The sequence below is a fragment of the Lipotes vexillifer genome, unplaced genomic scaffold, assembly GCF_000442215.2.
Source record: "Lipotes vexillifer unplaced genomic scaffold, Lipotes_vexillifer_v1.1 scaffold213, whole genome shotgun sequence".
NCBI lineage: Eukaryota > Metazoa > Chordata > Mammalia > Artiodactyla > Lipotidae > Lipotes > Lipotes vexillifer.
Genome location: NW_006780610.1, coordinates 5,297,973 through 5,323,607, shown reverse-complemented (window position 1 = coordinate 5,323,607; position 25,635 = coordinate 5,297,973). Strand labels below are relative to the sequence as shown.

General features: G+C 37.9%; 1 protein-coding gene across 2 annotated transcripts in view; it reads left to right on the top strand.

Annotated features, from left to right (window-relative positions):
• Window positions 1-19,807, top strand: part of LOC103079391 (argonaute RISC catalytic component 3) — a 125,624-nt gene extending 105,817 nt beyond the window's left edge. Inside the window, exons 15-19 of one of the 2 annotated variants that reach the window (XM_007453827.1) lie at window positions 1,460-1,654; window positions 1,987-2,121; window positions 4,474-4,575; window positions 18,561-18,760; window positions 19,335-19,807. In XM_007453827.1, the coding sequence (XP_007453889.1) occupies window positions 1,460-1,654; window positions 1,987-2,121; window positions 4,474-4,575; window positions 18,561-18,760; window positions 19,335-19,443 (741 nt within the window). In that variant the 3' untranslated portion in view covers window positions 19,444-19,807. The remainder of the gene's footprint in view (window positions 1-1,459; window positions 1,655-1,986; window positions 2,122-4,473; window positions 4,576-18,560; window positions 18,761-19,334) is intronic. The other variant, XM_007453828.1, reaches the window with a different exon arrangement.
• Window positions 19,808-25,635: the final 5,828 nt, after the last annotated feature.

The window sequence follows — 25,635 nt, the reverse complement described above, 5'->3', positions numbered from 1 at the left end:
TTTTTTCTGTGAGATGTTTTTTTTTTTTTTTTTTTTTTTTTTTGGCTGCTCCGGGTCTTAGTTGTGGTGCACAGGATCTTTCCTGGTGGCATGTGGGCTCCAGAGTGCGTGGGCTCTGTAGTTGCAGTGTGAGGGCTCTCTAGTTGTGGCACCCAGGCTTAGTTGCCCCAAGGCATGTTGGGATCTTAGTTCCCTGACCAGGGATCAAACTGGTGTCCCCTGAATTGCAAGTGCTGAGAACTTTCAAGATTTACTCTCTTAGCAATTTTCAGATATGCCATACAGTATTAACTATAGTCACCATACTGTACATTACATCCCCATGGCTTATTTATTTTACATCTGGAAGTTTGTACCTTTTGAGCCATTTCACCCATACCCCACCCCTCTGGCAACCACCAGTCTGTTCTCTATATCTATGAACTCAGTTGGGATTTTTTGTTTGTTTTTTGTTTTTAGATTCCACATAGAAGTGGCATCATATGGTATTTGTCTTTGTCTGACTTATTTCATTTAACATAATGCCCTCAGGGTCCATCCATGTTGTCACAAATGGCAAGATTTCATTCTTTTTTATGGCCAAATGATATTCTATTGTATGTATATGCCACATCTTCTTTATTCATTCATCCATCAATGGACACTTAGGTTGTTTCCATGTCTTGGCTGTGTAAATAATGCTGCAGTGAACATGGAGGTGCAGAGGTCCATTTTTGAAGCATGACTTTGTTATAGATACTACCCTGGAAGAAAGAGAAGCTGGAGGTAGAATAACCAGCTGGTTCTTGGCCCAGGCTCTGATCAGTGATGTGTGAACACTTCTAAATATTCTGGTTCCAGTGATTATGCTTCAGTAGACCTATGAGTGACTACAGTCAAGGAGAACTTATAAGTTCATGCTTCAGAGTTCCCTCTGCTCCAAACACATAACAATATTAAGACACACAGAGAAAAAATTAAGATAGCTACTCTCAAAACCAAGATTTAAAATTTATGAAACATAAGAGTTCTTAAGGTAATGCCAAAGTCATCTTGAATATGGCTTCTGGGGTAGTTTGCTAAACTGTAAGAGCTATAAAGAGAAATCAGGAGTTTGAATGGACCTTCTTTTTTATTTATCTCCTTCCTCTATGTACATCTCTGTCTTTCTATCCTTACTAATGTTTAGGTTTACCAGCAACATCTGTAAATTAGAACCAAATTGTTAAATATAAAGTACAGCCTACTTATGGGAAAATAGTTTTTGACCCTAGACTGGGTCTTTTATTCTGTTCTTCACTGGAATTATCTGTTTTTATTACTTTCAAAATGAACTGTGATAAATAGTTAAGGTTATAATAAAATACAAATTTAAATGAAATCCTTTTCCTTTATTTTTCAACTTTTTTGTGGTAAAATTCATATTCATATAGTTTTGAATACCTTAATTTCTATGTTTTCTTTACTTTTTTCAACCTAGGTTGTAGGTAGTATGGATGCCCACCCAAGCAGATACTGTGCTACAGTAAGAGTTCAGAGACCCCGACAGGAGATCATCCAGGACCTTGCCTCCATGGTCCGAGAACTTCTCATTCAGTTTTATAAGTCAACTCGGTTCAAACCTACTCGTATCATCTTTTATCGGGATGGTGTTTCAGAGGGGCAGTTTAGGCAGGTTGGTTGCCTGGGATTCTCATCATACTGTGGTTAAATCAGATAATGTGTTTATAATATGGTGTCTAGTTCTGAAGTTAGGAGGCTTAATTGAGGGTTCCTAAAGTCAAATTTTGATACTACCTTAGATTTTCCCTTTTAAAATATTTACTGGATATGTAAGCCTTGATCACTAAGACCATGCTCTGATAATAGTTACAATGGAATAGAGAAGTATAATTAGCTGTGAGGTGATGAGTTTAAGAAATTCTAAGTCTAAATCATTGTCTTACTTTGAAGTATGTATAGGAGAACAACTGACTTGATCAAAACTTTCCATTTCATCTTCTCTAGGTATTATATTATGAACTACTAGCAATTCGAGAAGCCTGCATCAGTTTGGAGAAAGACTATCAACCTGGAATAACTTACATTGTAGTTCAGAAGAGGCATCACACTCGATTATTTTGTGCTGATAGGACTGAAAGGGTAATCTTACATTTATTGTAATACTGTTATAAGCCAAGGTTATCTAACATAGTTCATAGAGCACTTAACAAAGGCTCTCTGCCAACAGCAGAGTTTCTGATATATAGTAGTAGGTTACAGCAAAGCAGATTGATTATGAGGATAGGAGCATCAAAATAAGTTAATTTTTAACTTTCTAGAATTTCTAGTAACACTCCAGATGTTCAAAATCCCATTATACTTTTTTGTTGTTATGAAGAAACTCATAGTTTTAAAATTGTTCTTTTTATTCATATTTTCCTTAAATGTTCAGAAGAAAAAAGGTATGTTCTATTTTTTAAATATCTTGTAAAAATTAATTTTACAAGCTAGGGACACTCAAGAGTGATTAGTGAAAATTCATACAAACTAACTTTCATTTTCAGTGCTCTGCCCACATCCTGTAAACCTTAGAGCAGAGAAATCTGAGGAGTACAAGGGTCAGTGTCCCCTTGGGAAAGGGGATCAATAGAAAAGACTGAAAAAGAAAGGAGTGTGTCTTTGGTACATATTTGGTCTTTGATTACACTCATTGTGTAGTTTTGGGCAAGTAACTTAATATCTCTGTGCCGGTTTCTTTCTGAGCAAGATTTGGATAATATTAATATTTGCCTTATTTGGGTTTTTGAAAGGATTTCTTTTTAAATTAAAATGTGTAATGTACTTAGAACAGTGCTTAGGCACATGCTAAGCACTCAGTGGAGGTTACCTAGTTGTAGAGTGGTGGTAATGGTGGTAGTGATAGAGAAAAAGAGGGCATAATGGCAGGCACTGTTCTGGATATTTTTTATAAATTTAACTCATTTAACCCTCACAAACAACACTATGAGGTACTTATTATCCCCATTTTTCACAGTAGGAAACTGTGGCACATGGAGGTTAAATTGGTAGAGCTAGGACTCAAAATAGGCAATCTGGCTCCAGAGTACTCTTAATCACTGTCCTATACCACATCTCTAATAGCAGTAATGATAGTTTTATTTTGGCCTCCATGTTGTTAAAGGCCTGTGCCCCAAATTACATTTCTGTACCTAGAAAACCAAAGCTTTCTTCAAAAGTTAGATCAGGAAAACCTAAGTTAGATTTAATTATTTCTTGCAACTGATGTTTAATTGTGCCTTTCCTTCATTTGTTTGCTTCTCTTTCATCTTTGCCCTAAATCTACTAATCATAATAGATGAGAGATAATTATAAATGAGGAAATAGGCACAGAGAGGAAAATGCTGTGCCCTAGATTTCCTGACTAGAAACTGGTGGAGCTCTGATATGAACCCAGGCATTCTGCCGCCTCTCTAAAGAGAATAAAACTTTTAAATATATATTAATTAGGAGATTTGTGTGTTAAGAATAGGCACAATTTTGTAGTTTATGAACTGTTTTCTTTATTTTGTGATTTGGTGAAGCTAGCTGGTTGGTCCACACAGATATAACTCCAGCCACCACCTGGTAACAGTCCCTCATACAGCAGAAATAATGTCTGAGTCAGTAAAAGAGTCTCTGATTTGTTAGCCTTGTAAACCTCAATTTACAATTAATGATTTTAAATATGTTAGGGATAAGGAGGTAGAGGTAAGTATATATATGCATTTAAAGTGTTTTATTAGGAGACTTTCATTATCAGGAGTTTCGAACTTTTTCACCTACATCATGTATTACTCAGAGAAAATCATGGTGTCTGTTTTCTTACAAGATGTTGAAACTGCTAATATAAAATAAAAGAAATAGGGCCTTTGCAGTCATTTCCATGTTTGATTCTCAGTTCTTCCCTTTATTGTATGCTATTGGGCAAGTTATTTTGTATTCCTGAGCTGTAGATTCCCCCCAGACAAATGGGAATAATACCTAACTTGCAGGATTATGAGGATTAGAAATAACGTATGTAAAGTACCTGGCATATAAATGGTTAACAAATGGTGACTCTAGTTGATGCTGTGGTCAGCATTCTTTCCCTCTAAAAATATAGGGTTCTCTGAGAAAAATGCTAATTTTCATAAAACTGCACATTCAAGAGTACCTGCTCTGCACAGATGTCATAAATTGGAGCATTTAAAGTAACTTTTTTTAAAAAATTTTTTTAAGTTTTGCAATCAACTACCAGCTAAGCATCAGTAGAAACTAATAACTTTTTGTTATCAGCTTTCACTTTCAGCAACATTTAAGAATAGGAACTAGGACTAGAATAAGGTCTGCTCTTAATGCCTGCTTAAGTAATATTTCAAGCCGAAAGTAGTGAAACATGGGATCAGCCTATGCATTTATATCTTTTTAAAAGTGCTTTCAGGCACGTTCTTTATCTTTGTCTTGTTTGTTTAAACTTTGACCAAACAAATCTAGGTCGGAAGAAGTGGCAATATCCCAGCTGGAACAACAGTTGATACAGACATTACACACCCATATGAGTTTGATTTTTACCTCTGTAGCCATGCTGGAATACAGGTAAGCCTATACTTTGGGTGAAATGTTTTTATTCAGGAACTTCTGTTCTTAGGCATATTTTTTAAATCTCAGAAAAGAGAGAAAGAAATATTCTTCTCTGCACGTCAGATTGTTTCCACATGAAATTAGATGAAACTTTCAGTAACTAAATCATATCCCCTTTTTCACCTTGAGAGGGAAATTCGTATTTCTACGAAAGTACCAGAATATAAGTGTTTTAATAGAAGGCATCTCCCTAAACTATATCCTTAATTTAATGTAGAACTTCAAAAAAATCTAAAATACCTGATTGTTCCTTTGATATATTCTTTTTGATAATAATACTTCATAGAAAACTTTGACGTTTACTGGCAGATATTGAGCATGTGAAAGAGTTTAGTTGTAGAATTACAGCTTTAAGTTTCAGTTAAATAATTCTAAGTCTTTTCCTATTTTCAGAAAATCTTTTTGCTAATTTGTTAGCTATACTTAGGAAAACATAAGCTGTAATTCAGTTCTTCTCAAACCTTCCAGCAGCAGAGAGTGAATCCGCATTCGCAGGATATCTGAGAGGATGTAGCCCAAAACTATTTTAGTTTACTTGCCATTGATTAAAATAGAAATTTCAGGAAGATGTGCCTAACTGTATATCTGAATCTTAAAGCTTTATATGTCCCACATACACTAACCCCAGTTTCACTCTTAGGGCTTTAAAATTATTGTCCTACTCATTTATATATGTTCTTATAACTGCTCCTGTTTACAATCAATGTGGTACATTTTCATGGTGGGTGGTAACAGTCAGCAAAACAAAGTTAAAGTTAAAAATACCTTCTGAGATAAAATCTATTATCATTCGAGTACATATTTTAACCTTAAGTTTCTCTCCATGTATCCCAAGGAACCCTACTGCTATGACTTTTTAATAAATATAATGGAGGGGGAAAAAAATTCTCTATTCACGTAAATTTTAGAAATGCTGGTCAAACAGATTGTTTTTTGACTCTAGAACTTTTGGATACCATTGATATGCAAATGGTTATGAATTTTCAAGACAGGAATATTTCTCCAATGTATTTAACCAGAAACTTTAGGGACCAATATTTTGGGGGGACACCAAATTGAAACTTTGCTCTAGTCAGCAAATAACCAGGAATGTTTCACAGGGACTTTCTGGGCTTTCTCTAGTTGCAGTGAGTGGGGGCTACTCTTCCTTGCAGTGTGCAGGCTTCTCATTGCCATGGCTTCTCTTGTTGCAGAGCACAGCCTCTAGGCGTGCGGGCTTCAGTAGCTGCAGCATGCAAGCTCAGTGGTTGCAGCACATGGGCCCTAGAGTGCACAAGCTTCAGTAGTTGCAGCGCATGGGCTCAGTAGTTGTGGCACACAGGCTCTAGGGCGCACGGGCTTCAGTAGTTGGGGCACACGGGCTCTAGAGCACAGACTCAGTAGTTGTGGCACACAGGCTCTAGGGCGCACGGGCTTCAGTAGTTGGGGCACACGGGCTCTAGAGCACAGACTCAGTAGTTGTGGCACACAGGCTTAGTTGCTCCATGGCATGTGGGATCTTCCCAGACCGGGGATCGAACCCATGTCCCCTGCATTGACAGGCAGATTCTTAACCACTGTGCAACCAGGGAAGTCCCCAAAGACCGTTCTTTACATGTCTTCCCAGCTTTATTAGACTTTTCTAACTTCTCTGAGATCAAAAGGAGGAGTCTTATTTTTTAACAGCTAAAATTAAAATCGATTCCTAACCAGTATGAGATAATTTTTTTGTGTCACTACTTTTAACTTTACCAGTGAACAACAGATCCTTTAACAACATTTTGGCCAAATTCTGTAACTTCTTTTTTTTTTTTTTTTTTTTTTGCGGTACTTGGGCCTCTCACTGTTGTGGCCTCTCCCGCTGCAGAGCACAGGCTCCGGACGCGCAGGCCCAGCGGCCATGGCTCACGGGCCTAGCCGCTCCGCGGCATGTGGGATCTTCCCGGACCGGGGCACGAACCCGCGTCCCCTGCATCGGCAGACGGACTCCCAACCACTGAGCCACCAGGGAAGCCCCAAATTCTGTAACTTCTTGACATTTATGTTGGTCATATTGGTGTTTACAGCTTAGTCCCATTTCCTCCCCTCCCCATTTTATTTTTTATTTTTTATTTTTTTTTAATTTATTTATTTTTGGCTGCATTGGGTCTTCGTTGCTGCACGTGGGCTTTCTCTAGTTTTGGTGAGTGGGGGCTACTCTTCGTTGCAGTGCGCAGGCTTCTCATTGCTGTGGCTTCTCCCGTTGTGGAGCTCGGACTCTAGGCCTTGTGGGCTCTAGAGTGCAGGCTCAGCAGTTGTGGCACACGGGCTTAGTTGCTCCGCGGCATGTGGGATCTTCCTGGACCAGGGCTCGAACCTGTGTCCCCTGCATTGGCAGGTGGATTCTTATCCACTGAGCCACTAGGGAAGTCCCTCCCCATTTTATTTTGAGATAAAATTCCCACTCATTATTAAAACTTAAATTTACAAATAAAATTAAAGCTTGGCTTTTCCCTTCTTCCCTCCACCTGCCCAAGACAGGCTCTAGAGCTTTGGTCCCAGTGTTTTGAGTAGGGGAGGGGACCATGGCCTGCCTCTGAGATACCTCCTTCCCCTCCTCCTTCTAGGACTCTAACTCATCTGGTACTGCTGACTGCCAGAATGTCAGTAGTGGGGAGATGACACAAGCCTTTCTCTAGTCCATTCTGATTCTTTCTAATCCCTTAGCCTCCATGGGGCTGAGAACCCTCAAAGGGCAGCAGTGTCCTTCTTTAGCCCCATCTGTGGTATAGACCCCAGCCCCTTCTTTAGGTTAGGTATCGCATTGCATGGCTCCATGGCCCCTCCTTCTCTACTCAACTTCATTTTTTTAGACTCCCAGAACTGCTTCCAAGAGCTCTCATCGCTCTAGCTGTATGGAGTTGGGAGAGTGGGCCTATGGATTCTGAGCTCAGGAGTCCAGTTGGGGAATGAGATGGGATAGTCTCTCCCTTTCTAACAGGCTCTCATCTTTACAACTGATTCTCTTGGAGTGCCCCTTACGTGTCTTTAGGGGAGAGAGAGTGCCTTTCCTCACAACTGAAATTCTGTATTTTCACCAAACTCTCAATCTCTTCCTATATTGAGAGGATAGGGGTAAGGTGAGAAGAGGCCAGAGCCCGGGATTTGATGGTAAGACCTGTCCTGAACTGTCTCCTCTCGGTGAGCCCTTGAGGGAGGGTAGCTGACTCCAAAGGTTGGTAGCTCTTTAGAATGTAAGATGCTTAGCACCTTTAGTCCCCTGCTTTGGACCTTAGTTGAAATTCTAGGACAGCAGGGAAAAAAATCCTACTTACCATACTGTTAGAAACACAATAACCAGGTGCAGCATGTGACCCCTCTGACCCACCAAAGGAAATTCTTCTGAAGACATAAATGTACCTGTTGAGGAGTGGGCAGCGTGCTAAATTATAACTTCCTAATATGAATCTCCAAAACTTCGAAGATGTCCTTCACTGTGATTTAACATTCCTTTGACTCCACTTTAATTAGCTCTCTCTACCATTTTCTTTGGGTTCCTAACTTGGTCTGTTGCCCCAATACTCAGCACATGACCCCTTCCTTTTTTCTCACTAAGAAATTACATTGTCAGTCATGCCTACTTTCTTCCCTCCTTTCCCACAGGAAAAAGGGTCAACCTATAGAACTGTTCTCATTCGCTCTTGCCTGCATTAAGTTGGCATTAGTTCACCAGTTACCCTCTTTTGTATATCTTCAGTCTCCTTTAAGCTTCTGATTCTATTCCCTTAGCTTATAGTTATCCCCGTCCTAAAATACAGTTTCTTGCTCCTGCTGTTCTCCTTTAAGGTACTGTCTTTCTACCATTTGTCACCATACTGTTGTTAAAAGGATAGCCTAAACACACTCACCAAAATGGCTGAAATTTTAAAAGACAAACAGTATTAAGGATATAGAGCAACTGGAACTCATACTCTCCCGGTAGGGGTGTAAATTAATGTGAGCATTTTTTAAAATTGGCTGGCATTATCTACTAAACTTAAATATATATATGCTCTATGACCAGGATTTCCACTCCAAGATAGCCAACAGAAATGCATATCTATGTTCACCAAAAGATAGTATATGTTAATATTCATAGTAGCACTGGTCATAATGGTCAATACAAAAACTATCAGTACAAACAGTTCAAATGCCTATGATCAGCAGATTGGATAAATAACTATACAAATGTGATTTATACAGCAGTAAGAATGATACAACAGTATGTATGAATTTCACAATGTCAAATCAAAGAAGCTAGACCCAAAGGGTACATACATTATAAACTTCAAAAACAAGCAAAACTAATCTATGATGTTAAAAGTCAGGTTACAGGGAGCAGGGTGGCAGGTAGGGTAGTGACCCTGAGAGGGCACAAAGGGGCTTTGTGGTTGCAGTTAACGTTTAGTTTCTTGATTTGGGTGCTGGTTTCATGGGTGTATTCTCTGTGAAAAATGCATCAGTCTACATGTATGGTACATGAATTTTTCTCTATATATATTTACTTCTATAAAAGGTTTACATTAAGAACAAAAAAGACTACACTTATTTCCTCTTCAACTTAGAGCAAACTGCCTTCTGCCCCACCGTTATTGTTCCTTCATCTCTGTAACTTCTGACTCTGTTATAATCATGCGCTCATCAAAACCGTCTACCATTTGGCCTCCACTACACATTTTATCCTACCTGTCATCTTACCCTTCTGTTTTTTCTAGGTTTTGTTCTTCTTCCACTCACCTTTTTTTTTTTTTTTTTTTTTGGGCGGTATGCGGGCCTCTCACCGTTGTGGCCTCTCCTGTTGCGGAGCACAGGCTCCGGACACGCTGGCAGGCTCAGCGGCCATGGCTCGCGGGCCCAGTCGCTCCGCGGCACGTGGGATCCTCCCGGACCGGGGCACAAACCCGTGTCCCCTGCATCGGCAGGTGGACTCTCAACCACTGCGCCACCAGGGAAGCCCCCACCCACCTTTTAAAATGTTAAGTTCAGGGAATTCCCTGGCGGTCCAGTGGTTAGGACTCAGCTCTTTTACTGCCATGGGCCTGGGTTCAGTCCCTGGTCAGGGAACTAAGATCCTGCAGGCTGTGCAGCACAGCCAAAAAAACAAAATTTAAGTTCAAGTAATATTTATGACTTTGAAATCTCTTTTTACAGATACAACTTTTCTCCTGATATCCAGATCTTGAAGTTATTTTTGATTGTACCCTCTCACCTGCCACGTATATCTAATTGAATCCCTGAACTCTACAGAATCTATCTTCTTAGTCTAAGACCTATCTCTTATTCTTTTTTTTATTTTTTGGCTGTGTTGGGTCTTCGTTGCTGTGCGTGGGCTTGCTCTACTTGCGGCGAGCGGGGGCTACTCTTTGTTGCAGTGCACGGGCTTCTCATTGCCGTGGCTTCTCTTGTTGTGCAGCATGGGCTCTAGGTGCGCGGGCTCAGTAGTTGTGGCTCACGGGCTCTAGTGCGCAGCCTCAGTAGTTGTGGCACACAGGCTTAGTTGCTCCGTGGCATGTGGGATCTTCCAGGACCAGGGCTCGAACCCATGCCCCCTGCATTGGCAAGCGGATTCTTAACCACTGTGCCACCAGGGAAGCCCCTATCTCTTATCCTCACCTTCCCTGCTTAGTTCAAGTTCTCATTATTATTTTCCTATCCTGGGTGCCCTCATTTAGTCTGTTCTCATTAGATTAATTAAAACAGCTAAGATCCAGACTTCCCTGGTGGCACAGTGGTTAAGAATCTGCCTGCCAATGCAGGGGACACGGGTTCAAGCCCTGGCCCAGGAAGATCCCACATGCCGTGGAGCAACTAAGCCCATGCGCCACAACTACTGAGTCTGCGTTCTAGAGCTCACGAGCCACAACTACTGAAGCCTGTGCACCTAGAGTCTGTGCTCCGCAACAAGAGAAGCCACCACACTGAGAAGCCTGCGCACTGCAATGAAGAGTAGCCCCCGCTCACCGCAACTAGAGAAAGCCCACGGTGCAGCAACGAAGACCCAACCATAAATAAATTTATTTAAAAAAAAAAAAAAACTAAGATCCTATCATTCATCTACTTAGTGCTTCACATTCATTGAAGGTGAAGTCTCATATTCCTAGGACAACCTATAGACTCAAGTCCTTATATCCACTATCCTGCTCCCTTCACTGCTGCTAAACCCTCAGTCTCTCTGTCTCTCGCTCTTTTCTCCCATTCTTCCCTCCTATCCTTCCCTCCTACTCCTACCCTCTCCTTTTCTCTTCCTCTGTGTATGACTGTCTCCTCTCTTTTACATACACAAACATCACAGCTGCAGCCATTCTAAACTACTTTTAGGTAATTCTCATAAGTATCCTGTCCATGCTGCTTCCTTACCTTAAGTATTTCTTCCCTAACTTACTCCTGCTCATCCTTTAAGACTCATCTCAGACATCAGCTCTTCCCAGTAGTCTTGTATCCTTCCCCAAGACAAGTGCCCCTCTCTGCACTGCTTGAGCACCCTACGCATACCTTTTTGTTGCACTTATTACACAGCATTGTAATCAAACTTGTTTCTCTCCCCTTTCCACTAGTCTATAAGGTCCCAAAAGGCAGAGGTTATTCAATCAACAGATATTTATTGTGTACCTCTTAGAAGATAGGTGTTGATACTAGGTATGTGGAGTGAACGAATAACACAATCCTTTCCTCTTTTAGTTTATTGAGGGAGATTTATTAAGTAAGTCGTCTCACAAATACATACTTATAAATTGGGTTAGGTGCAGTAAAAAGAAAGTAAAGATAGGAAGAGAGACTTCAGTGCAGAACTGATTTAGATTAGATTGGGAGATCACAAAAATCTTCCCTGAGAAATGACATTTAAGATAAGATCTTGAGGAATGAGTAGGAGTTAACCAAGCCAAGAATGAGGAAGAGGCGCATATACAGGCCCTTTTGGTGGAAAAAAATTTGTCCACTGAAGAAATCAAATGGAGGCTGCTGCTGCAGTATGAGAGTAAGTTAGAGAGGTAGCCTAGGCTAGACCCTGTGGGCCTTGTTGAGCAAAGATAAGGACTTGGATTTAGTCTAAGTGCATTGGGAAGCTATTAAAAGACTTTAAACTAGACACTAACATAATTAGGTGTGTGTTTTGTTTTGTTTTTTAATTCATTCTTATTTAAGTATTGTTTGTACTGGGGAGTAAGAGTGATATTGAGAATGTCAGTTAGGAGTCTGTTAACATAGTCCAAGCAAAAGATATTGGTGGTTGGGACTAGAATGGTGATGGGAGAGAACTGAATGAATTGTAAATAGTTATGACTTTAGCCCTATGTCTTCCCTGCACCTGACATGCTGTTTCCCCTGATCTTACAAGCCCTTCTTATCATACAGAGCTCACTTCCATGTCTCTTTCTCAGAGAGACAGGCCTTCTCTAACCATGGAATCTAGTGTAGCCACAGACATAGTCAGTCTTCCATGCTACCCTACATTTTAATTCTCTTGATAGCCCAGTTTCTGATGGTTTTATTTATGTGCTATCTGTCTCATCACTGGAATGTGTGTCTTATTCATTACTGTGTGCCCAGAACGTGATACAGGACATGGCATATAGTGTGTGTTCAGTAAATACTGAATGTGTGAATGTACAATATATTATACATGCATTATAAACATACAAATTTGGGGGAGGTAGGATTTGGTAGTAATTTGAACTTTATACCCAAAATCTTGCACAGTGTCTGAAAAGTGATAAACAAATATTTGCTAATGTACGAGCTAACCTGTCTCTTTTCTCCTTTACCACTGCCATTTTCATACTTCATACATTCATCATCTCATACCAGCACTAGTGCAGCAGCCTCCTAATTGCTCCCCTTGCTTTTAGTCTCTTCCTGTTTTCTCTTTTTTCTTTTTTCTTTTTCCATGGTGGTGGTGGTGGTGGTGGTGTTTATTTAAAAAGTAAAAACAAAAACAGTTCACCCATTTCTCCCACCCCTGCCTCTGGCACCACCAATCTGTTCTCTGTATCTTTGACCATGCTTTTTAAATTATTTTTCATTCATTCATTTTGATTCCAGATATATGGCATTTGTCTTTCTCTGTCTGACTTATTTTACTTAGCATAATGTCCATATATATATATCACAATTTCTTTATCTATTTATCCATCGATGGACACTTAGGTTGTTTCCATATCTTAGCTGTTGCAAATATTGCTGCAATGAACATAATGGTGCATACTTTTTGAATTAGTGTTTTTGTTTTCTTCAGATAAATACCCATAAGTGGAACTGCTAGATCATATGGTATTTCTGTTTTTAATTTTTTGAGGAACCTCCATACTGTTTTCCATAGTGGCTGCACCAATTTACATTCTCACCAGCGGTGTAGGAGGGTTCAAAAGAGAACTCTTACGCATTGTTGGTGGGAAAGTAGACTGGTGCAGCCACTATGGAAAACAGTATGGAGGTTACTCAAAAAACTAAAAATAGAGTTGCCAAGACTTCCCTGGTGGCGCAGTGGTTAAGAATCTGCCTGCCAATGCAGGGGACATGGGTTCTAGCCCTGGTCCGGGAGATCCCACATTCCGCGGAGCAACTAAGCCTGTGCACCACAACTACCAAGCCTGCATTCTAGAGCCTGCGAGCCACAACTACTGAGCCCACGTGCCACAACTACTGAAGCCCGCACGCCTAGAGCCCACGCTCCACAGCAAGAGATACTACCGCAATGAGAAGCCCTCACACCACAACGAAGAGTAGCCCTGCTCACCACATCTAGAGAAAGCTTGCATGCAGCAATGAAGACCCAATGCAGCCATAATTAATTAATTACTTAATTAATTAATTAATTAATTTTTAAAAATAATAATGAAAATAGAGTTGCCATATGATCCTGCAGTCCCACTCTTGGGCATATACCCAGAGAAAACTATAAATACAAAAGATACATGCGGGGGGCTTCCCTGGTGGTGCAATGGTTAAGAATCCATGTGCCAATGCAGGGAACACAGATTCGAGCCCTGGTCTGGGAAGATCCCACATGCCACAGAGCAACTAGGCCCGTGTGCCATAACTACTGAGCCTGCACTCTAGAGCCTGTGAGCCACAACTACTGAAGCCCGCGTGCCTAGAGCCCGTGCTCCACAAGAGAAGCCACCACGAGAAGCACGTGCACCGCAACAAAGAGTAGCCCCTGCTCACCACAACTAAAGAAAGCCCACACACAGCAACAAAGACCCAAAGCAGCCAAAGATAGATAGACAGACAGACAGACAGACAGAGAGATAGATAGATAGATAGATAGATAGGTATACAGATAAATTTTTTTAAAAAGAAGGAAAGGAAGTAAGGGAATTTAGTTAAAAAAAAAAAAAAAAAAAGGTACATGTGGGACTTCCCTGGTGGTACAGTGGTAAAGAATCTGCTTTCCAATGCAGGGGACATGGGTTCGATCCCTGGTCGGGGAACTAAGATCCCACATGCTGCAGGGCAACTAAGCCTGTGCGCCACAACTATTGAGCTCTCACACCTCAGTGAGAGAGCCTGCATGCCACAAACTACAGAGCCCATGCACTCTGGAGCCTGTGTGCCACAACTAGAGAAAGAAAAACCAGCATACCACAACTAGAGAGAAGCCCGTGTGCCACAACTAGAGAGAGAAAACCTGCGCGCTGCAACAAAAGATCCTGCATGCTTCAACTAAGACCCGACACAGCCAAAAAAATAGAGAAAATAAATAAATTAAATAAATAATTTTAAAAAAAATTTTTGCAGTACACGGGCCTCTCACTGCTGTGGTCTCTCCCGTTGCGGAGCGCAGGCTCCATGGCTCACGGGCCTAGCCGCTCTGCGGCATGTGGGATCTTCCCGGACCAGGGCACGAACCCGTGTCCCCTGCATTGGCAGGCGGACTGTCAACCACTGCGCCACCAGGGAAGCCCAATAAATATTTTTTTAAAAAAAAGAAGATACATGCACTCAAGTGTTCATTGCAGCACTATTTACAATAGCCAGGACATGGATACAACCTAAATGTCCATCAACAGATGAATGGATAAAGAAGATGTGGTATATATTACAATGGAATACTACTCAGCCATAAAAAAGAATGAAATAATGTTATTTGCAGCAACATGGATGAACCTAGAGATTATCCTACTAAGTCAAGTAAGTCAGAAAGAGAAAGACAAATACCATATGGTATCACTTAATGTGGAATCTAAAATATGACACAAATGAACTTATCTACAAAACAGGAACAGACTCACAGACATAGAAAACAGACTTGTGGTTGCTGGGGGTGGCAGGGGTGATGGATTGGGAGTTTGGGACTAGTAGATGAAAACTATTATATATGGAATGGATAAACAACAAGGCCCTACTGTATAGCACAGGGAGCTATATTTAGTATCCTGTGATAAACCATAATGGAAAATAATATAAAAAAGAATGTATATATATGTATAACTGAATCACTTTGCTGTACACCAGAAACTAACACGACATTGTAAATTAACTATACTTCAATACAATAAATTTTTTTTAAAAAAAGTTCCCAGGGAATTCCCTGGCAGTCCAGTGCTTAGGACTTCCACGTTTCCACGCAGGGGGCACAAATTCAATCCCTGGAACTAAGATCCCGCATGCCCCACCATGTGCCCCGCCACCCCCAAAAAAAGTTCGCTTTTCTGTCATCACCAGCACTTGTCATTTCTAATCTTTCAGATAATAGCCATTCCAACAGGTATGAGGTGATATCACGTTGTGATTTTGATTTGCATTTCCCTGATGATTAATGATGTTAACCTTTTTTTCATGTGCCTGTTGACCATCTGTATGTCTTCTTTGGAAAAATATCTATTCAGATCTGCCCGTTTTTCAACTGGATTTTTTTCTTCTGCTATGAATTGTATGAGTTCTTTATATATTTTGGATATTAACCCCTTATCAGATACATGATTTGCAAATATTTTCTCCCATTTAGTATGTTGCCTTTTTGTTTTCCTGATGGCTTCCTTTGCTGTGCAGAAGCTTTTTAATTTGGTGTAGTCCTACTTGTTTATTTTTGGTTTTGTTGCTTTTGCTTTTGGTGTCAGATCAGAAAAAATCATCACCAAGACCTATGTCAAGGAGCTTATTGCCTATGTTTTCTTCCAGGAGTTTTATGGTTTCAGGTTTTACATTTAAGTCTTTAAACCATTTTGAGTTAATTTTAGTGTATAGTGTATGGTATAAGATAGTACTCCATTTTCATTCTTTGCATGTGGCTGTCCAGTTTTCCCAGCCCCATTTATTGAAGAGACTGTCCTCTCCCCATTGTAAGTTCTTGCCTCCTTTGTCATAAATTAATTGATCATATATGCATGGTTTATTTCTGGGCTCTATTCTGATCCACTGATCTATCTATGTGCCTGTTTTTACCATACTGTTTAATTAGTGTAGCTTTATAATATACAGTGCCCAACATATGATAGTTTGACTGTTTTTTGACTTTACAGTGGTGCAAAAGTGATATGCATTCATTAGAAGCTGTACTTCAAATTTTGAATTTTGATCTTTTCCCCAGCTAGTGATATACAGTACAATACTCTCATGATGCTGGGCAGCAGCAGCAAGCCACAGCTGCCAAGCAGTCACATGATCACAAGGGTAAAAAACTGATATACTTAGAACCATTCTGTACCCATATAGCCATTCTGTTTTTCACTTTCAGTGCAGTATTCAATAAATTACATGAGGTATTTAACACTTTATTGTAAAATAAGCTTTGTGTTAGATGATTTTGCCCAACTATTGGCTAACATAAGTGTTCTGAACACGTTTGAGTTAGGCTAGGCTAAGCTATGAGGTTCGGTAGGTTAGGTATATTAAATGCATTTTGACTTAGGATATCTTCAACGTAAAATGGGTTTATTGGAACATAACCCCCATCGTAAGTCAAGGAAGATCTGTATAATATTTTATTTCTTTTTCTTGGCTAATTTCACTGGCTAGGACTTTCAATAACTATGTTAAATAAAAGTGGTGAGAGTGGGCATCTTTGTCTTGTTCCTGATCTTAGAGACTGATTGAGTATGATGTTAGCTGTGGGCTTGTCATATATGGCCTTTATTATGTTGAAATACGTTCCCTCTGTACCCGCATTGTTGACAGTCTTTATTATAAATACTCAAATGCTTTTTCTGCCTCTATTGAGATGATCATATGATTTTTATCCTTCATTTTGTTAATGTGGTGTATCACATTGATTGATTTGCAGATGTTGACCCATCCTCACATCCTAGAATAAATCCCCCTTAATCATGGTTTATGATCCTTTTAATGTATTGTTGAAGTTGGTTTGCTAATATTTTGTCGAGGATTTTTGCATCTATGCTCATTAGGGATATCAGCCTGTAATTCTTTTCTTGAGGCATCCTTGTCTGGTTTTGGTATCAAGGTAATGCTAGCCTTGTAAAATGAGTTTGGAAGAGTTCCCTCCTCTTCTATTTTTTGGAAGTTTGAGAAGGATTGGTATTAATTCTTCTTTGAATGTTTGGTAAAATTCACCAGTAAAGCTGTCTGGTCCTCGACTTTTATTTGTTGGGAGGCTTTTGATTACTGATTCAATCACTAGTAATAGGTCTGTTCAGATTTTCTATTTTCTGCTTCATCATGGTTTCTAACCCATCCTCCATATTACTGCTGATGGTACTTTTATAAAACCCCCAATCTTATCACACCCAAAACCTCTCCTGTTAAAAAAAAGCTGTGCAGTGCTTTCCCTGCTGCCTACAGGTGAAAGTTCAAATTCCTAAGCATGCCATTCAGACTGATTCCAAATGTTCATTTCAATTTCATCTTTTTCCCCTCATGCCCCATATTCTGTTCATCCTAGTCTATTAGCTATTCCCCAAATGTGCCCTGAAATTTTATGCCCCCGTGCTTTTGTTAAGGCTGTCCATTCTCTCCAGTGTCTCCTTCACCCTACCCATCCCATAATGGCTAAATCTCACTCATTCCCCTCTTGGTGAAGAACCCCCAGGGCTCACCCTCACAATTACTTCCTTTGGTATTCTCATATAGGACTAAGTGCCAGTAGTACCATAGCCATTTATTAGTTGTTTTATAATTACAGATGTTCTATTTCCTCTACTCCTCTACTGAATTACGTTTCCATTGTTTTGACATTGTTTACTTTGTTTTTCTTTGAATTCACAGTCCTTAGCATAGTGACTAATACATAGGAGCTCAACTAATGTTCTTTTTTTTTATTATGGTAAAAAACATATAACATACAATGTACCATTTTAACCATTTTTAAATACACAGTTCTGTGACATTAAGTAATTCACATTATTCTGCAGTCATACCACCTTCTATCTATGGAACTTTTTCCTCTTCCCTGATACTCTGTACTCTAAACACTAACTCCCCATTCCCACATCCCCCCAACCCATGGTGATCACCATTCTACTTTCTGTCTCTATGAACTCGACCACTTCAGGTACCTCATGGAAGCGAATTGTACAATATTTGTCCTTCTGTGATTGGTTTATTTCACTTAGCATAACATCATCAAGGTTCATCCATGTTGTAGTATGTGGCAGATTTTTCTTCCTTTTTAAGACTGAATAGTATTCCGTGTTATATATATATATATATATATATATATATATATATATATATATATATATATATACACACACACACCACCTTTTATTATACATTCATCCATCAGTGGATACTTGGATTGTGTCCACCTTCTGGCTATTGTGAATAATGCTGCTTTGAACCTAGGTGTGCAAATATCTGTTCGAGTCCCTGTTTTTACTTCTTTGGGATATATACCCAAAATCAACTAAATGTTTTTTTATTGATTATTAAATTAGGATATATTTTGCTAATGTACAAAGCTTGTTTTTTCACTTAACTTAGTCTGTGGTGAATATTTATTTAAAAGTTTAGAAATCAGCAGAATATTCCGTTGCCTTCTATAGGGTACCAGCCGTCCTTCACACTATCATGTTTTATGGGATGATAACTGCTTTACTGCAGATGAACTTCAACTGCTAACTTACCAGCTCTGCCACACTTACGTGCGCTGCACACGATCAGTTTCTATACCTGCACCAGCGTATTATGCTCACCTGGTAGCATTTAGAGCCAGATATCATCTTGTGGACAAAGAACATGACAGGTAATATAAAAGCATAACAAGTACGGATTCTCACCCAAATCCAAGTATGCTCTGTGTGTTAGGATTTTCGTGGGAAATTTCTTCAAGTGTTTACATGTAAGTAGGTGCCTCTGTCTTTGCCATAAAGTACTGCCATTTAGAATTAAAGTTCCACAGGCTGTTAGAAGAGTCAGTGATCCAAATGAAAAGCTATGATAGAACTGACTGCCCAAAGATGAGGGTTCCTATTAAAATGTGCAGTCTGGGCTTATTAGTAATAGTGTGATGTAGTGATTTTGTTGCTTTACCAGATTAATTCAAGGGAGAGGTTATTGGTAATAAAAGTGATATATATAGACAAAATTATAGGATGTCTTGGATTTACTTCTAAATAGTCCTGGAGAGGTGAGAGATGTAAAACAGAATTGGCCTTGAGTTAATAATTATTGAAACTGGATGATGGACATGTAGGATTTCATTATACTGGCCTCTATTTGTTTTTTAATTTTTTAAAAATTTTCTACAAATAATATTTTTCAGAATTATTACATCAGAATAGGGTTTGGTTTTGTGTTCACTGCCACTTCTCTTACAGTGCTGAAGGAAGTCACGTTTCAGGACAGAGCAATGGAAGAGATCCACAAGCTCTTGCCAAGGCTGTACAGATTCACCAAGATACCTTACGCACAATGTACTTTGCTTAAAAAGTCTAAGAATATTCTCTGAGAGGAAGAACTGGAAGATGAATCAACATACAACTTATGTTTCCAGTGGAGTCAGCTGAGTGGGGATGCCTCCAGCCATACAGAAACCAACACTGTGTGGGGGCCAGGGTATGATCTTTATGTTGATACAAGGAAGATTGTTTACTTCATCACGGAACACAGCACCATTATGCAATATGAAACCAGCCAACTGCTTTTTTGTGCGGTCTCCTGTAGGAAGTATCGCGATCATTTTGTTTTCACTTTCTTGTAGTCTAACCCTTTTAATGCCTTTACCTCAAGTTGCTTGGCAGCACAACTCTTTGCAAAAAAAAAAAAGTAAAGAAAAAGTAAATGATGGTTTTTTAAAAAACACACCTATATGAATAATCAAAGTGATTGTTCACAATTATGTGTGCAAAAAATGTGCATTCATGTATTCTTGTAAAAGTTATCTGTATATTTTACTTATATACATGCATACTGCATATGCATATATATCTGTATCTATACTGATAATAGATATATATGTATCTCTGTATATATTTTATAGTTCATTCCATCGGGGAACTTTCTTTCCCTTTTATTATCCTCCCACCACCACTATGATTTCTCTCTCTACCGCCCTTGCCTTCATCACCTACATTTGTTTTTCCCTGATGCTACCAGTAACATTCAGATGTTCATGTATCTGGTTCATTTGAATATGAAGCATGGCAAACTAGATTTTTATTTTGCACGCCCTACTCCTGTCTTGTCTCATACATAATTCTGAGTCCTCAACTCTTGGTATTGCTTTCTTAAGAAACTATATATATATATACACACATATATATATAAAAATATATGTTTTTGTGAGAGTGAATGTCTGCCCCCTCCTGCTCTCAACTTACATTTGCCATTTGTGCAATGTGTACATAAGCAGTAGCAACCTAAACTATTCTTTTTCTTTAGTGAGTTTGTTAAAGCTGCTATAAATATATAAAAAAAAAAAAACAACTTTGTGAGAAGTTGTAACTCTATATATAAGTGATATGTATTCTAAACTCTTCTGTTTCTATGTGTTATACATGGAAATCCCTTAAAACTTTTATAAAGGGTAAATATTTTAAATGATTGGAACTGTGTAGGGTTGAGGCCTCTGAAATTGGGTGGAGAGAAGGGATTGTGGAGGGTTTTTTTGGGTTTTTTTTTACTAGTTTATTTGCTGCCTCTCATACCTTAATGTGATTTTCATATATATATATTTTTATATATATGTGTGTTGTATATATATAAACATATATGTATGTGTTTTGAAGTATAGCTTCCTTTTCTTTTATATTTATTAGAATAGTGCTTTAATAATTATAGAATCATATTGGCAACATCTTTTATAGAAATATAATCATGTTTATTTTGAGAACTGACAACTTGTTTTTGCTCTCTTTTAGTGCAATAAGCAGTTTTAAAAGAAAGCTGTGTCTGTTTGACATCTTTACCACAGATAGTGGGAGAAACAGGCACCTCCATAATTTTAAAAGGGCAAAGTATATAGCCTTAATTTCAGAAGGAAAGTTTTGTAATTTTCAAGTTTAAAGCATGTCTTATAAAAATCATAATGAAAATGAAGGAAGTTAAATTTCCTAAATGAGTGTTGACCTTGAATATTAGAAATGAAGTTGAAGAACTTTGATGTAAGTAATGACAGCGACTAGCTTAAGATTTAGAAGCTATTTAAATTCTTTGAAAATAGATCATGTTTATTGAAGAATCATACTGGTAAGGTGCCCATTTTCACTTACTAACATGAGTCAGAAAAATATAAAATGATATTTTAAAAACTTTTTTTGCTAATTCATCACCAGTATAACTTTCCTTTTAAAATTAGGGTGATGGTGACAAAGGAAGTTAGGACTTTGAGCATTTGAAATGAGTTAAATCACTGAAACGTTGAAAAAAGTTTTGCAAAACTTTTGTTTTATTGACTTCACTTTAAGATATTAAAAAATACTATAAAGCTGTCAAAACCGAGTTTATCAGTAACCTTGGATTCAGGGGAGCTTTGCACTTTGTAACTCATGAAAATAGCATTTTAATTTTTTTTTTTTTTGCACTGGTTCAGAGTATAGATATTACAGATTGTTTCCAGTGGGCATTGTTGTTAACCTTTCAGAATTCCATCTGCACATGAAAACAAATGGATTAGCTCTTTAGTTTCTCTCTTACCTATAATCCACACTTATTGCCAATTTACTGTATTTTGAGCCTAAAATCTGAGCCCATATCCTCCAACAGGTATGAAATCTTTTGTCCCTCTGCCAGAAAACTAAGAAAGTACTGTATTTTGTATGTTTATTATATTGAAGTGTCTGAAATGCAATTTACAACACTGTTTTAAAGCTCTTTACATAAGGTAATGTTTGTGTAGTGTATACATTTTTCTCCCAACCCTCCCCCCTCCTCCAAAAAATTTCTATAAAGAGTGTATTTTTTTTACATTGAAATTTCACTGAATATAGGCAAGAACATAGGCAAGAGAATAAAATAGTATATCCTAGGTGGTAAAAACCTGATGGCGTATGTTTGCTCAGTATGAGTAAAACATCTTCCTTTATCAGTGGGAGCTGTATAGATTGATGTGGAAAATTTTAGAGCCCAGGGAAGAACTGTAGATAACCTTTCCCTATTTACCTGCTTTACCTAATTTTCAGTCACTTAATCTCACATGTGCTAAAGTAAAGCCTATAATTTAAAACTATTTAGAAGGACTTTTACAGAGGAAAAAAAAATTTTTTTTAATATAAAGCTTTACATTTGAAGTGAGTTCTTTTTAGGGTGCTCTTAGAGTTTCAACATTGCTAGTTTAAAGTTGGTTAACTTGAAAGAATATGTATAGTATATTCTATTTTGCTTACTAACAAATTGGTATATCAAACTTAATTATAAGAAACTTTGTGCTTAGAACTTTAAGGTAAATACTAAGTGGCAAATATTTTTTGAAATTTGTTTCATTATTATACTCCTGGTGTAGAATTGCTGATCTTTTTTATTTAAAAAAAAAAAAAAAGGTTGTTTTGAGTTTAATGGTCATGAAACTCAACAGTGACCTTTCTGTTCCTGCCCTTGCTCACTAACTATACAGTGAATGCTAAATTTCTGTCTGCTGTTTTCTGTGATATGAGTGACTTTAAAATGTCAGTCCCAGCAACTGGTATAATAGATTTTCATGTGAAGCAGAATTGGGAGTTTAATGTATATTCTGGATGGCAAATGTGTAAAGTGCTGATACATGTTTTATATTACAGTATCAAGTTACTGGCACTGAGGACCATGCATTTATAATACTGTAGCTGCTATATTTATTTAATGAAGTAGAGTCTGACAGTTACTGCACTTAACAGTAAGGAAATGAGCAGGATTCAAGGCTAGTGTTAGACTTTTTTTTTTTTTTCCAAAATAAGATTTAAGAACATGAAATATCAAGGTAACAAAGGGTGCTGCCAATTTAGTTTCAATTTAATATCAGGATACTCTTTCTTTGTTTTAGAAATGTGGATTTTTACTTTAGCAGTTTTGGAAAAGGGTACCTCAGCCTCCTCAGTACTGGTTTTTATCATATTTTTTCACAGGAGTACAGGTTCCCTTTATTTTTTTCTTAATATTTACCTTTAAACAAGTTTCTCAGAAAAAGTATTCTGTGGAAATCTTCCTGTTTGTAACCTATTAATTTATTTATCTTCCTACAAGAGAGTCTAGGTGGGATTCTAGTAGGAATGTACTGGGTGTTTTAGAAGGCACTTGATAAAGATTCATCTCTACTTTCTAGCATGGAGACTTCTAGCCCTCTAAACACCTATACTGGTTTTCCAAACTAGGTTCTCTGATGACCCACCACTGCCTAAAGTTTACTTATATATTCTCTAATGGATTTTAGTATGACAGACCTCATGACAGGCTTAGTCATGACAGACTTAAAGTATGACTAAGGAGATAGAAGCTGAGTTGCCATTCAGTAAAAACGGCTGGCTGAGGATCTCAATGTTTGAGGAAAAGGTGAACACTCAGAGTGCCAGTAATCAGTCTGAAGGATCTATTATTGATGGATTATAGACCAAGAATTAGAGACTCTTATTCAAGGAACTTGGTGGGTGTTTGATTCAGAGGCCAACATGAATTTGCCATGGGTGGTGATTTTTATGAAATCTGTGAAGCTAGCCACTTGGATTCAGCTAGAATATTTTGTAGTCTTGCTGTTAAAACTTGATAGTGATGTTTTGCCAAGAAGCTTAACTGACAGCTCGGCATAAATTTTATTCAGTATCATTAAACCTGGGTTAAATATTTATTTAACTCATCCTCTTAGATGTTCTCCTACTGAATAATTTTTAAAGACAAGTTGCCCCTAACAGTAACTTGCTACTTAAATTATCTTTTATGAGTTATCAGTCAAGCTGCAAAAGGACACCATTGAACTGGCATCTTTATTTTGGCTTTTTTAATCCTTTTCATTCTTTTTGAGAATTCATGGATGTCTTAAAGCTTCGATAATAATACCTGGGAGACTTTACCACGTGAGGCCTTTGTGAGTGGCAGTATAACCCTGACTCTAAAGTCTGTCTTTATTTTCCTTTTTCCCTCTCATTTGATCATATAAAGCACTTTGTGATTCTACAGGAGTCGAAAAACAAGCCAAGAATAATGTGTAAAATCAGTACATAGATGAGAAAGTCAGAATTTTCTCCAAAAAGTCTTTTTTAAAAAATTTCCTGCTTATACTAAGAACATTTTTGATCAGTGGCAATATTGGAAATGATGCTGTGATTAGTGAAACCTAAGCTGACTCCCAGGAAGAAAAATTCAGTCTCTCTCTCTCTCTCTCTCTGTGTGTGTGTGTGTGTGTGTGTGTGTATATATATATATATATATATATATATATATATATATATATATGGCCTCAAAGGGAAAAATATTTTTAACTTTTTAAATTAAAAATGTTTACTTTTAAAAGTGGTACATTTCAGTTTATAATTTTCCATGTTGGTCAAAATCATTTCTTTTAACTAAGATATAATGGTCAAGGCTTATGCTAATATTATCTACTGCTAGTTCAATTTTATTTTTCTTTACCCATCAAAGATAGTGCTCTATATTTTTACATCGTTGTAAGAATATTTTGCTCTTAAAGTACGGAAGTTAAAGATTTTAATTTGATTTAAAGATAGAAGTTTAATAAATTTCATATGGAGGGTTGAGATTTACCAATGAGAAGCCCTATTAAAATATCAGGTAGCCAACAGTGTGACAAAATTAAGATGCTATCAAATCATCTATCTGGCCATTGGTCTCCCTTCCTTTTTGAAATCAATGTCTTAGGAAACCAAACCCTAACGTTGTGTCCATGTTAGCGTGTCAGTAAAGCAGAGATGTTCTTCAGGGTAGACACTGAATTAAATTTTTAAATCATTTTTTAAAGCAAGGCGGTTCTTAGAAAGTGCCTTTTCAGAAGATGGTGCTGTAGATTTTTATTTTTCAAATAGCATGAGGCTAAAAATTTGAAAGATAAATTATTTTAGAATTCCAAGAGTATGACCGTTTCATATAAATAATGTTATTTGTTCTGAATCTGGTCCAAGGGAACCAAGTAAAGCTTTTATTCAGTAAAGTATCTAAGTAAATGCTCACCAAATATATTTTGTAAGTTTAAAAACACAGTTTTTAACAGAATTAACCCTTTCAGTTCTCAGCTGTGTTGCAGGTATTATATAAGGCATATAAAACAGCAAGTTTGCTTAACTTTTTAACAAGAGTATGGATATAGTAGTAAGTGCCCAACGGCAAAGGTAACTTGCCAGAAATTATGTCATAGGCTACATTTTCCCCCCCAGCATATTGACCCTTTTGTAAATATCTACTGGCAGCCTTTTCTAATTAATCTTTATTAAAGAAGACTGCTTATAAAGATGGAGCCAAGTCATCATGGAAATCAGTGTAAGAGAAGAAGTAAAATGATTCTCTACCTTTAGGGAAATTTTTTCTTTTTCAGGCAGCAAGAAATATTCTAAATGTTTCCCTCTTTTTTCTAGCATAGGTGAAAAATGAAGACAGTGCATCTATATGATCAATTAATTAGAAATAGAACAGGTAAAATGGGGCTTTGGAGGAAATAAGTAAGAGGGAGGATAATAGCAGGACTATTCATACTGGTTGGTA